Genomic DNA, 14,360 nt, shown 5'->3' on the forward strand with positions numbered 1-14,360 from the left:
CACAAGAGTCGAGAAAGAACAGGCGGAGTGGAAAGGGTGAGCCAGATAGCTCAAAGCTCAACAGGCAGGAGCTCAGATGTGCAGCTGGGCTGTTGCCTGCGAGGAAACCAGCACAAATCGCGGGCCACGACAGCCCGGCCCAGGGAGCCGCGGCTACCGGCGCGCGGAGGAACACTGCGCACGCGCAGCCACGGCCGGGGCCGGCGGCGCAGGGAGAGGCCCTTCGCCAGGCGCGGCCTCGGCTCCCGCCCTCGGCGGCCGAGCTGCCCGGTCACCCCGCCCTCTGCACGCCCCTGCTGGTCGCGGCTGCGCGCGCAGAGCCTGAGCGGGCGCCGGCGGGAAGGGGAAGCGGCGGGTAAGAGGGGCCTCCGTCCCGGTGCGTCTGTGACGGAGGTGGGGGTTTCCTCTTCGGCTCTCCCGGCTATCGGGAGCCTGAGAAGCAGAGTGAGAGGAGCCTCTGGAACCGGCGTGCGGCCGCCGCTCGCAGTCGCAGTGTTTGCGCCCTCCCCGGGCGTCGTTTGGGCCGGCCCGCTCCTGCCTCTCCTCTCCCCGCCCCCACGGGGCAGGCCGAAGGCCGAGCCGCTGGCCCGTCTGCTGTCCCCAGACAGGTCTGAGATGCCTTCCCCGCCATTTAGGTAGCGCCGGCAAGTTGATCCTCCTTTAGTGTCGCAGCAACGTAGGGCTGGCCCTCCAGGTCCAGCCCCTACTGCAAGCACAAAGAGCCTCATTCTTTGGACGCTCGCTCGTCCTTGGATTCTTTCTGTCACCCTCTACGGGAGCAGTTTACCAGATGCTCTGGGCGCTGAATTCAAGGCCACTAGACATAGGTTCTCTGTAGTTCCCTGGGCGTCTCCACCGTTTCCTGATAATCTGCCTTTCAAGTTTGCGTCTCTTGAGGCATGTGCCTTACATTCCTATGCAGTGTCCCGGAATTATGCTCTTTCCTTTTGGAAATACGGTCACCCCAGGTGCGCCTTTTGGAACGAAGTACTCCCCTGGCAGTGGGATAGCATCTGCAGTTACTGCGAAGCGTGGTAACATTAGGATTTCTACGGGCTGTTACAGAGTGGGTATTTAGTGAACTCTTCGTAGCAGGAGGCAGCATTTTAGCTCAGTGACTGTGCTTGGTGCCTTGAAATTGGGGGCAAAGGAGATACTTTGTAATTAAACCACTCGGGTCCAAAACCTCTTGACAGGAAGAAATCTAAAGCAGAAAAAAGCCTGACAGCCGTGTCATGTTTACTAGTATCTGCAGGTCAAATTTCTACATAGAGACAAATACACTCTTTGCTTTTATATGCCAGTTCAATCTAATGTGTTGACGTTCTGTAGATGCTGACGTGAAGTTTTAGCAGCTACCTTGGAAACTCGCAATCGAATTTCTCAATAAGTTAATTCCCAGATCATCATGATAATCACCTTACTTTTTCTTTGATAAGTTTGACTGAATGCTGTAAACTTAACCACTTTTTTCTAATATGATCCCACACCATTTGTCAGTCTTACTAGCAATTGTCTTTGATGCCTAAATTACAAAACCTTAGTCATCTTAGGTTTCTCTTATGCTTCATCTCTATATCTCTTATATTGCCAAATCTCATGTTTTCTTTATTCAAAAAGTAACTTAGATTTATCCTTTTGATTTTCATTGTTGAAGCCGTAAGTCTGTTTTTCTAGGACTGTGTTACCTCTTAACTCACGCCCTGAAGGCTCAAATAACAGTTCTAAAACATGACTATAGTCATGTTTACTTTGATGAACCTGTAAAGGCTCAGGACCAGATTTCTATGCTTGGGTTTCAAAGCCCTTTCTCTATAACCTGGCCTAGTATTTCCTATGCATGTGATACTGTGGGAAAAGCCCAGGATTTAGAGTAAGACCTGGATTCAAATACCAAGACGGTCATTATACTAACACTGTGTCCTTGGTAAACTCTGAGCTCCGTTGTTCTCTCTCGTTTTGAATAACAATATTTTTTCTTCCAGCCTCTTAATTATTGTGAAAATTATAATTGGCGTAATGTGTGGAAAAGCTATCAGAGTTAAAAACAACCTAAGCTATTATTGTTATTTCTCATTGTACTCATTCATTTTACCAACATTTGAAAATCTAGTGTATTAGATACTGGTGCTACAGCTATGAAAGACAGGCCCTGCCCTGTCTATATGAAGGGCTTCCTGTGCTAAGGGAAGTGTACAAATTGAAGGATTTTAAGCAGACAGTTGGCCTGGTCACAGTTGCTTTCTGGAACTTCATTCTGGCTACAATGTGTGCCTCCTTACTGCAGTGTACAAAACTTTCTATGTTTGTGCTTTTCCTTATTTTCTTTACCCAAAAGGGCTTATGCCCTCTCCTGGTGCCTTAGTACTATTTATCTTTCATTATCCACTAGAGGTCCCATTTCTGCTGTGAAGCATCCTCTAGTTATTTTAGCCTCCATTACTTATTTCCTTCTCTGAAACCCTATTAGGAATAGTACCACACAGTTTAGTCCTTAGTTGTTTCATGTGTGTTTGTGTCCCTAAGTAGATTGTAATCTCCTTGAGGATAGGAAATGTTTCATATGTGTGTGAATAGAAGACATGTTAAACACGAAAGTATGTTGCTTGGTCTCTTTCTACTTTGTTTTTCAGGATAGGACCGGATTATGGGCAACAGTCCTTTTAATTAATTTATCATCATCATGGCTAGTGAGGGCTGTTCCAAGGCGGGTGATAGTCCTTTTTCATCAGATAAACATGCCCAACTCATCTTGGCCCAGATCAATAAAATGAGGAATGAACAGCATTTCTGTGACGTGCAGCTGCAAGTTGGGAAGGAGACTTTTCAAGTTCATCGGCTGGTTTTGGCTGCCAGTAGTCCTTACTTTGCAGCTTTGTTCACTGGAGGAATGAAAGAGTCTTCAAAAGATGTTGTACAGATTCTAGGAATTGAAGCTGGAATCTTTCGAATACTTCTAGATTTCATTTACACAGGTACGTTAAGTGAACCTGTTGCTTTGAGTGAAGAGTGATACAATCACCTATGCACTACTATGGCATATAAATTGCTCTAACTTACGTGGAAAGGAATTTGGCAATATGTTATTATGAGCCTTTGAAAAGTTCCTATCTTTTGACCCAGTGTTCCTTTTCTAGGAATCCTAAGAAATTAATTAGTGATGCAAGCAAATATTTATGTACCAGGATGTTTATTGTAACGTTATTTATAATAGTATATAATTGAATACAATCTAATTGTCCCTCAGCAGGTTATATGGTTAAATAAATTATAGTACATGTGTATATAATGGAATATTTTTCTAGATCTCATAAATGATTTTTACATATACATATATACCTACATGCACACTATCATGGAATAATGTTTACAGTATATTAAATGAAAAAATCTGGATATAGATACAACCTCAATTTTGTAAAAATAAAAAAATCATTTGTGTGTGTATTTGTGCACAAGAAAGAGACTAGAATGTTGATGGTGTTTATCTCTAGATGACAGATATGGAAGATTCTTATTTTTTCCTTTTTTTCTGTTTTTCCTCAAAAATGTTTATAATCAGCATGTTATTTTAATCAAAACTTTTAATTTTAAAATGTTTTGAGGTGTTTTAATGACATTAGAAAATGCACACAAAAACTATTACAAAGTATAAGTCTTATGCAACATAAATATGCATGGAAAAAAGATTTCAAAGAAATATGCTAGAGTGTTGAAAGAAACTAAAGTTTGAAAGAAATACACAATGTATGTGTATGGGAAAATGTGTGATTTTAATTCTTGTTTTTATACTTTTCTGCCTTAAAGTTTTTTTTACAGTGAATGTGTATTACTCTTACAGTCAGAAGAAAATGTTTGAGATCAAAGACTATGTTTGTTTGGTCTAGTTTTGAGAATATACCATGCTCTTCTTAAGGGACTACTTGGTGGGAGATAATTATGTGGCCTAATAAAGTATTATTTATTTAATGCATGGTATTTAAACCTGGAAAATGACAAAAGGTGATTTCTGTTCTCTGTGTTGTTTCATATTCCTTTTTGGAAAATTTCAGAAAATGATAATTCTTAATTTGGGGACTGTAAAAATGATTATCTTTATCTACTGAAATCAGTGCAGCTCTATCTATTGGCTAATATACAAATTAATGTTGAGGAGTTCTTGACCTCACTTTTCTAAATGACGTATGAGCTGATTAAACTACTTCATAAATGCTCCTGCTTCTCTTATTTGCAAAGTATAAATTAACACAGATTGACCCAATGGCATTAGTGTTGAACTACATAAAAAAAGAAGAAATGCCACAAGTTGTGTGTTCTAACTCTGTTGTCTGACAGTAGCAACAAGAGATTTTTAGCGAAAGAGAATGTTCATGGCATCACTGTATTGCTGGTGATAAGCACTTCCATCAAAGAAATAAGAAGTGGTAAAACTCACAGAAATAAAGCTACTGAGTGTATCTGGGGGAAATAACATTGTGGAGAACTATTGATGTTTAAGGCTAAAATTGGTTTAACAGTTAAGAACAATGTTTGGCTGCTAGTAAAAGATATAAAATGGTTCAACAAGATAAGAGTTTATTTATTTTTCTGCAAAGATGAGTCCATAGTAGGCATTCCAAGGCTGGTGTGGTGGCTTCATGATGTCATTGGTGTCCCATTACTCTTCCAACATTTTGCTCCACCATTTATAGTTTGTAGCGTCTAATCTCATGATCACTGAACTCCAGCCAGTGGAACGAGGAAGACGGAAAGGCAAAAGTGCTTGCCAGCTGCGTCTATCCTCTTTTTTAAGCTTTTCTGGTAGCCCTACCCCAATAACTGCTGCCTATATCCTGTTGGCCAAACTCAGTCAAAAGTTTACTCGTATCTGCAAGGGAGGTTGAGAAATGTAATTTTCAGCAGGGCGCAATTGCCACCCACAGCAGAAACAAGATTCTGTTGGTAAGGATGAAAAGAAAATGAATATTGGATATTTATTGGACAGGAAGCTTTGTAGTTTTTGATACAATTAGTTCTTTAAAAATATGTTCTTGCCACAACTAGAAGGACCCACAACTAAAAACAGATATACAACTATGTACTGGGAGGATTTGGGGAGAAAAAGCAGAAAAAAAAAAAGAAAAAAAAATTTTTTAAGATTGGGACCTGAGCTAACAACTGTTGCCAATCTTTTCTTTTTTCTGATTTTTCTCCCAAAATCTCCCCAGTGCGTAGCTGTATATTTTAGTTGTGAGTCCTTCTAGTTGTGGCGTGTGGGACGCCGCCTCAGTGTGGCCTGACAAGCAGTGCCATGTCCGCGCCCAGGATCTGAACCAGCAAAACCCTGGGCCGCTGAAGTGGAGCACACGAACTTAACCACTCAGCCACAGGGCCAGCCCCTAAAAATATGTTCTTCATTTTCATTGTAATAGCATTTCCTTTTTTGAGATATGAGGGCAGCAAAACCTGTTGATCTCTCCTTTGGACTTGTCTATACATTGTTTTTTTTTTTTTTTGCTGAGGAGATTCGCCCTGAACTGACATCTGCTGCCAATCTTCCCCTTTTTGTATTTGAGCCACTGCCACAGCATGGGTGCTGACAGACAAGAGGTGTAGGTCTGCTCCCGGGAACCAAACCTGGGCTGCCAAAGCGGAGCACACTGAACTTAACTGCTAGGCCACTGGGGCTGGCCTGTTGTCTATACATTCTTTATTACCCGTTCACAATTCTAATAGGTCTTAATGAATGTTTCTCACCTTAGTTTTTCATCTACTTTACTTGTAATTAAATGACTTAGGTTTGTGATCTAGCTGTGATCACATAATTAGCTATGTGATACAAAGCATTTCATTTAGCTTTAGTCAATCATTCATTCTCTTAGCAGATATTTATTGAGTACTTTTTTTGAGCTAGGCACAGGGGTATGACAGTAAACAAGACAGACATGGCCTCTGGCTTCACAGAGCTTCATAGGTAATGCAGTTCAGATACTTACAAAATAAAATGAGCTTATGAGAGCCTCATTTGCCTTATTCATAAAAAGGGGATAAGTAGCACTTTATGTTTCATGTGAAGGTTAAATGAGATAAATTTTAATAAATGTAAAAGTGCTTTATGTAAACTATAAAGGCTTATTAAGTTGTAGGGCATTCTTTTTATTACTCTCAAGTAACTCTTGGCTTTATCCAGTAGCAGTCATTCACCTCCCGTACGTCACTACCCATGATCTTATCTTTTCCGAATATGTAATGAATTCTCATTTTATTCAGGTAGTCTTATCTCAGTTTTCTCTGCAGCCACTACCATTTACTTCCATGGTGGATTCCATTTCTCATACTTTTGGAAAAATCCCTGTTTGTATTCAACAAGCCATACTCTTCCTCTCAGCATAATCTCTTTGACCCTTCATTCATTTAAAGAAATTTTTTTGAGCACTCAGTGTGTGCTGGGCATTGGGAATACAGAAGGGGCAAGCTTTGCCCCAAAAGTTTTTATAGATCTAATTGGGAATACAAACAAATAGTTTAGTGGAGTGAATGTCATAAAAGGGATAAAGGGAAAGTGTAAGACTGAATGGAGAGTCGGAGAGTTTATCCTTAGGTAGGAGAAATACAGTGGTTTTTTTCCTCTTCAATATAATTGACTATTTGATGTCCTCCCAAAGTCATTATATAAATAAATGAAAGTGAAAGCCTCTGGAAAGAGAGCAGAATATATATAGTTACTTAAATATTAAGTACTTAACAACTTTTCATGTTTATAGACTCTTGGTTATACATAAAATTAAAAGTTGATATTTGTATGGCACTTTGTTGTAATTGAAGATAGGGACCCTGTCTTATTCTCCCCAGTGCCTCATAATGTTTGTTAGATGCGTGTAGCCTTATGGTAAAAGCGAGACTTCGATATCAATCTCAGCCCTGCAACTCACTTAACCATGTGACTGGGGACAAGTCTGATTCTGTTTTCTTAATACAAAACTAAGGAAAAAAATGCCTACTTTCTGGGGTATAGTGAGGGTTAAATGAGTTCATAAGACAATTAATGCTGTATCTGGTTCGTTGTAAGTGTTCCATTAATGCTAAGTATCATTATCATTTGTCTTGTACTCGTTCTATAAATTCTTTTTTGCCTTTTTACTTAGCATTTATCTACACTGCGAACACTAAGCTATCAGTGTAATCAAGTATAATGCTTTTTGAATATAAGTCAAGTGTTTGTTTTTATTTTATTGGCTGTTTTGTCTCCCTGTTTCCCTAGGTATAGTGAACGTAGGTGTGAATAATGTCCAGGAGTTGATTGTTGCTGCGGACATGCTACAGTTGACTGAAGTTGTCAATCTTTGTTGTGAGTTTCTGAAGGGACAAATTGATCCGCTGAACTGTATTGGGGTCTTTCAGTTCTCAGAGCAAATTGCCTGCCATGATCTTTTGGAATTCACAGAAAACTACATTCATGTCCATTTCTTGGAGGTTCATAGTGGGGAAGAGTTCCTGGCACTTACAAAAGATCAGCTGATCAAAATTTTGCGAAGTGAAGAGCTTAGCATTGAGGATGAATACCAGGTCTTCTTAGCTGCAATGCAATGGATTCTGAAAGATCTAGGAAAGAGAAGAAAATATGTGGTGGAAGTGCTAGACCCAGTTCGATTCCCTTTATTACCTCCTCAGAGGCTTCTAAAGTATATAGAAGGTAATTTTTTGTTGCATATCAAATTAGTCAATTAATTATCCAATGGCTTTGTCTCTGTTTGAAAGGTGATAGTGTTTTCATTTTTCAGTTCAATAGCAGACATTTATTGAATGATTACTATATGCGAGATACAACTTTTGTGTTTTGTGGGTAGGCAGTAGTAGTTCAGTATTTCTGTTCATTATTTTAATCAAATCTTTTTTTTTTTTTTAAAGATTTTATTTTTCCTTTTTCTCCCAAGCACGCCGGTACATAGTTGTGTATTTTTAGTTGTGAGTCCTTCCAGTTGTGGCATGTGGGATGCTGCCTCAGCATGGCCTGATGAGCGGTGCCATGTCCGTGCCCAGGATCCGAACCATCTAAACCCTGGGCAGCCGAAGCAGAGCTCGCGAACTTAACCACTCGGCCATGGGGCCGACTCCCTAATCAAATCTTTATGTAACTTTCTGGAGATTAAATACTAAGGGAGCTTAGAGTTATAGATAAAGTTACTAACAGAGCTAAAATACTACTTCTGTTTTTGGCAATACTAATTATTTCAGTGTAAGATTTCCTCTTGCCACTCTGAAAAATTCAGCAAAACTTAACATTTGAGGAAAATGCATACCCTAAAAACAAAACTCAATAAATCCTGTAAGTCCTCTCATTATAAAATGAATGTTATAGTGATATACTATCATAACTTCTAAGTAGCCTTTGAATCATCTTTAGGGTCTAAACTTTGAAAATACTTTTCACCATAGTATAAAATAGTTTTTATCTTTACGTTAGAAAAATGGTAATATTTAAATTTATTTTTAAAAACTACTTTAGACCTGGTCTCAAGATTTGAAGCTTTTACTCTTGTCGTGTACTGAAACTTTATGATATGACTGAATTGCAAATGATCTTATAAATTAAATATTAGTATTAAAGGCATAATTCTGTGAAGGAGTTATATTTAATGTGGATTTTCAGTTTTTCTCCACTCTGTTTAACAGTGTTAATAGAATTTTGTAGGTTTTTCTGAGTGATATCTTGTATTAATGCATATATGGCCAATTCTTGTTATTCATGGTAATTATGTTCTGTAAAGTTGCCGCAAACACTAAATTGGCAAATACTGAGCTATTGTTCATAGGGGAAATGCATGGTAAGTTCTTATAAGCCTCTGGTCACAACATTTTTGTCAGCTGATCAATATATAACCTTGTTTTATGTGTGTTTCTGTCAGAAACACCTTATTTAATATATATTGTTGACTCATTACCGTTGAACTCATGGCCAACAGCACTGTTGTTCATGCCTGAGTGAAGCCTATCTACCACTTGTATTTTCCCTGTGAGGTACATCACAGCCTTCTTGTGCTTAGGAGGACTAGATGGCACCTGAGCAGTATGCTTGGGGTCCATTTTAAATGGCAAAATCACCAACAAAAAGCACAAAAATATGAAAAACATGGCGCTAAGTAGACTATGAAAAGGACACTTGTTTACAGTATGAGACCTGAAACAAAAAGGCAGAGCATCACCTTGTTCAGCCTCACCTGGAAACGTGCATGTCAGGTGATTCACGTTTTTTGCTACTCTGTGGCATGTCCATGAATGACTGGGAAAGTGCCAGGAGTATTGATTTGGGTTATAAATATGTTTTAGTGAGTAGATGTATTCACAAATAAGGAATCCACAAATAATGAAGTCTAACTGTATTTAAATGCTAAAACAAGAAGAGAGAAATTATCCAGACAATTTTTGCATGAATCATGTGAGAATTTAGGAATGGGACAAAGGCTTTCATCCTTGCATTGGCTTTTCCCAAATGCCACAGACACAGTGCCAAAGGAAAGTTCCTCTGCTAGGAGCTAGGGAAGGTTCCCTAGAATCGGGCCGTGTTTTCCTACAGCTTGTTGGTAATATTCAAGTCTTGCACTGCTTATTAAGTATGCCCAATAGTTAACACCTGAAGGTATTTCACTGGAGTAAAAACTGTAAGGAGTTAAGGGAGAAGTAAGTGCAGGATTTTTTTAAAAGGCAATCTGAATAGTTTTCAACTTAGGAACTTTTTCTGTTTGATCATCTTGGGAAAAAGATGGGCAGGTAATGTAGAAAAATGAAAATCTACCACAAAATTCAGAGAGGAAGCAAAAGACTCAATTGAAATCATTAAATTATGTTACGTGAAATGTGTAGATGTTTTCCCCGGTGTATATATTTTTTATTTACCACTGGAATAATTCAGACAATTTAATATTATTAGCTATATGATAACATTTATTTCTTGCATTTTAGAGAGTGACTTTACTTTTTTTAAATGGTACATGCTCTTATAAAAAAATTAGGTAATAAAGTATGAAAAAACAGCAAATCACCCAAAGTCTGCCACCCAGAACTAACCAGTTATAATTAACATCTAGTAAATATCATTCTAGATATCTCTGTATAGGAGGATGGATGATGGATGGATGTGTGATTGGATGGATAGATAGAAAAAAAATTATAAGGATAAGAATCATTTCGTGCATGCTATTATAAAGATTTTATTTTATTTTTTCCTTTTTCTCCCCAAAGCCCCCTGGTACATAGTTGTGTATTCTTAGTTGTGGGTCCTTCTAGTTGTGGCATATGGGATGCTGTCTCAGCACGGCCTGATGATCGGTGCCATGTCCACACCCAGGATCTGAACCGGCGAAACCACTTGCCCATGGGGCCGGCCCCCTATGCGTACTATTTACAATACAAAAAATATGGTTAAATCTCACTAAAAGTTAACAAAGAAGTAACTGAAGTAGTACCTAATTTCAGATAAATATTTCTTTACCCCAAGAAATATTCGTTCTAAAAGGTTCTTATAGGGGCTGGCCTGGTGGTGCAGCGGTTAAGTTTGCACGTTCCGCTTCTCGGTGGCCTGGGGTTTGCTGGTTTGGATCCCAGGTGTGGACATGGCGCCGCTTGGCAAAAGCAATGCTGTGGCAGGCGTCCCACATATAAAGTAGACGAAGATGGTCACGGATGTTAGCTCAGGGCCAGTCCTCCCCAGCAAGAAGAGGAGGATTGGCAGTAGTTAGTGCAGGGCTAATCTTCCTCAAAAATAAAAAATAAATAAAATGTTCTTATAGAGTTAAGGACAAAAGAGGAAAATCATTAAAAGAGGAAATCATAGTTTCATTTCATGTTTCAATTTTAAACGGAATAGGCTCTCTGCTAAGAAAAATGAGGTAATTAGCATTGTTATTTTTCTTCTTACCCCCTCAAGGTTTGTAGCTTTTATATAATTTTTTTTTTCAATAATTATTCCCCTAGTTCTGTGCTTTTGTTTTGTATTTAAGTGGATTTGACGCTGTCTTCCAGTTTTTCAACCATAGTCTTTTTATTCCTGAATTTTCTTATTTGATTCATCGTTTGGTTGGCTGGATTTCGTCACCAAGTAACTGTTTTCAAGAAAGGCTCATGATTACTGTATTTCCTGAATTTTTTTCATATTTGAGAATTTCTGCCTGTTGCTCTTTTAATTTAGCAGCAATTTGGGTGACATAATATTCTTAAGTTAACATGATACTCCTCCCTGCATCCACCCCCCCCCAAACTTTGTAAGGCATGGTTCTTTTTTTTTTTAATGACTTGCTTTTTCTGCTTGGATGCCTAAAGAATCCTCTTTCATTATTCTTGATTTGTATTAAGGTTTGTCATTTTTCATTTAGACTATACCCTTTCCTTTGAAAAATTTTTTTCCTTCTTTTCCCCAAAGCCCCCCAGTACATGGTTGTATATTCTAGTTGTGAGTGTCTCCGGTTGTGCTATGTGGGACGCCACCTCAGCATGACCTGATGAGCAGTGCCAGGTCTGCGCCCAGGATCGGAACCGGTGAAACTCTGGGCCACTGAAGCAGAGCGTGCGAACTTAACCACTCGGCCACAGGACTGGCCCCTACCCTTTCCTTTTAAAGCTTCAGTTTTTCCTTAATTTGGGGGAAATTTTCATGTATGAAATTTCTGAATACTTTTAATGTTTCATTTAGTAGTCTTCATCCTTTTATTAGAACTTCCTTGTCTTTCATATTTACTCTCTTCTAATGTTGAAATGTTTTTTGTCTTTTGCTCCGTATTCACAGTTGTTTTTTCGTCTGTACACCAAATCGCTAATTTGATTTTTTGTCATATCTATTGTGTTTCTTTCTAATTCATTAAGTCTGTAGTACTGTCATTTCAGTTCTCACATTGTTTCCTTACGAATGCATCTCATTCTGTCTTTGAGCTCTTTTTTTAATAGAATCTGTATTCCTAAGTAATTCTATCCTGTGAAGCATTCTTGGGGAGTCTGTTTCTGTTTGTGGCTAATGTTTTCTTCCACACTGAATTCTTCAATCTCTTTCTCTTCTTTTTTCTGGGATATATTTTAATAGTTGTATAGCTGTTTCTTGATATATTGCTCATGCTTAACATGGGCAACTCTGTTCAAAACTGTTTGCTCTGATAATGTAAGAGCTAATTCTCCTTGACGCCCTATTTATCTTAGTATAACTGGTTTGTTTCTACCATCTAAAATTTGAGGGCTATGTATGTGTTCTCACCACTTCTTTCTAGCTGAGGCATGAGGATGGTGAAACAATAAAGATCTGCTAAGGCTGAGGTCTTTGCTTGGGGACCTGGGCTCTGACCTTTGTCTTTTAAGATCCTGTTATTGATCTTGTATTAGGGCTTACTTAATCCAGCCAAGGATGTATCTTATCCGAAGTGTGGACTTTGGCTGGCACTATGCTGTTAGATGGCAAACCCTGGTGATCCTTGCCACCATTACTCATAGTCCCATAGAGGATTTTTCTTTTAATGGTTTTGTTCTTTGACTTCTCAGTTCTCCTTCTTACCGGCTTGTTCTACCTCTCTCCAAATTGTTAATTATTAGGGAAAGTTCTCAAGATTTTGTTACTTGACCTTTTTTCCTCAATATTGCTTCTGGGATATAGGGACAAGACTTGGAGATCGTCCCTTGCTAGTATATATGGTGCCTTTATGCAAATTAGAAAATAGTGCCCTTTCAGGGAGGCTGGGTCTTACAGCCTGCTAGCTGGGGCAGATTGGCTTTCATCCCCAATTCACCTCCTCAGCTAAGCACCCTTGAGCAGGGATCATCTACCCAATCATGCTCAAAGTCTTGTTAGGAGATAGACCTCATCCTACCAGAATTTTTTGTTTCTTGTTTTGACTATCATTTGTAAAGTTTGTGACATAATTTTATGTCCTTTTTGTTATTTGGTTGTAAGTATAGAATTTTGAGCTATTTTATGTTTTCATTTTGTTAGATAATTGTAATCCTATTTCATTCGCCATCTTTATTTAGAAATCCTCATATATGTGTTTTCAAATTGGATGTTATGAAGCGTATTTTTAAAAGCAATCTTTGGTTTAAGGAAAGTATATTCTTTAGTAGCAATGAGAAAAATAATATTTGGTGTTGTAGGAAACATACATCATCGATGATGAATTTTTATTTTTTGATTGTTAAATGCATTTTATATTCATGGAAAAATGTCTTTTCAATGTTATTTAAAAGTTGTTTAAAAGATTATCTTTTTAAACATTGCTTTAGGAGTATCTGATTTTAACCTTCGTGTTGCGTTGCAAACACTTTTGAAAGAGTACTGTGAGGTGTGCAAATCTCCCAAAGAGAACAAATTTTGTGGTTTTCTGCAGACATCTAAGGTTCGACCAAGGAAGAAAGCAAGAAAGTACCTGTATGCAGTAGGTAAGAACCTTTAAAAAGGTAATAGAAATTATCCTTATTTTGGGTATCAAAACCTTTTAATATTTTGCTGTTATTACCGTACATGTCAGAATATGCAGAGGTGTCAAATAGGCATATTTAATTTACATATAGGCTGCATATTTATAAACTGTGTTTATATAACACAGTGGGCACATCTAAGAATAAATTATTCTTATTAAATTATTTTTGTCAAAAACTGACTAAAGAAATGCTGCTTTAGCATTAAAAGTTAAAAATTTGAATTCTAGTTAAAAATAGGAAAATAAATTTCAAAATTTTTATTCACAGTGTCTTAAAATGGTCATTAGCGTTGATAGGAACCAGTGATTTCCAAAGTATGGTTGTGCAGATAATCCATAGGAGTATCAGATGGACATGTTAAAACCTCTTTTCATTTTTATTTTAAAAAACATTAAACTTTATCAATATTTGATATATAGACAAATTGTTCAAATTTATATACGTAATTTATATATAAATACTTTGTATAATTTAATGTAATTATATGTATAATTTTATATATGCTATAATATATAAATATGTGATTTCTGAGTGCATGCTAAAATTTTTTTACTGATGGGATATGCAGTCAGACAAGGATTTCAACTCACTATGTTTTTTTTTTAATTTTTTTTATCTTTTGAGGAAGATTAGCCCTAAGCTAACATCTGCCGCCAATCCTCTTCTTTTTGCTGAGGAAGACTGGCCCTGAGCTAACATCCGTGCCTATCTTCCTCTATTTTATGTGGGATGCCTGCCACAGGGATGGCTTGATAAGCAGTGCATAGGTTCACAACTGGGATCTGAACTGGTGAACCCCAGGCCACTGAAGTGGAATGTGCGCACTTAACTGCTGTGCCACTGGGCCGGCCCCACAACTCACTATTTTTAATTGAAAAAGATACTAATAGAAGTCATAATGAGACTTCATAACTAGACAGGTAACCAGC

General features: G+C 38.1%; 1 protein-coding gene across 4 annotated transcripts in view; it reads left to right on the forward strand.

The window, feature by feature from the left end:
• Window positions 1-221: 221 nt before the first annotated feature.
• Window positions 222-14,360, forward strand: part of IPP (intracisternal A particle-promoted polypeptide) — a 39,891-nt gene continuing 25,752 nt past the window's right edge. The window contains exons 1-4 of one of the 4 annotated variants that reach the window (XM_046661934.1): window positions 222-355; window positions 2,634-2,975; window positions 7,241-7,672; window positions 13,234-13,389. In XM_046661934.1, the coding sequence (XP_046517890.1) occupies window positions 2,684-2,975; window positions 7,241-7,672; window positions 13,234-13,389 (880 nt within the window). In that variant the 5' untranslated portion in view covers window positions 222-355; window positions 2,634-2,683. Of the gene's footprint in view, window positions 969-2,633; window positions 2,976-7,240; window positions 7,673-13,233; window positions 13,390-14,360 lie in introns of all 4 variants that reach the window. The other 3 variants (XM_046661936.1, XM_046661933.1, XM_046661935.1) reach the window with 3 other exon arrangements.

This window comes from Equus quagga, chromosome 5 (genome assembly GCF_021613505.1).
Source record: "Equus quagga isolate Etosha38 chromosome 5, UCLA_HA_Equagga_1.0, whole genome shotgun sequence".
Taxonomy (NCBI): Eukaryota; Metazoa; Chordata; class Mammalia; order Perissodactyla; family Equidae; genus Equus; species Equus quagga.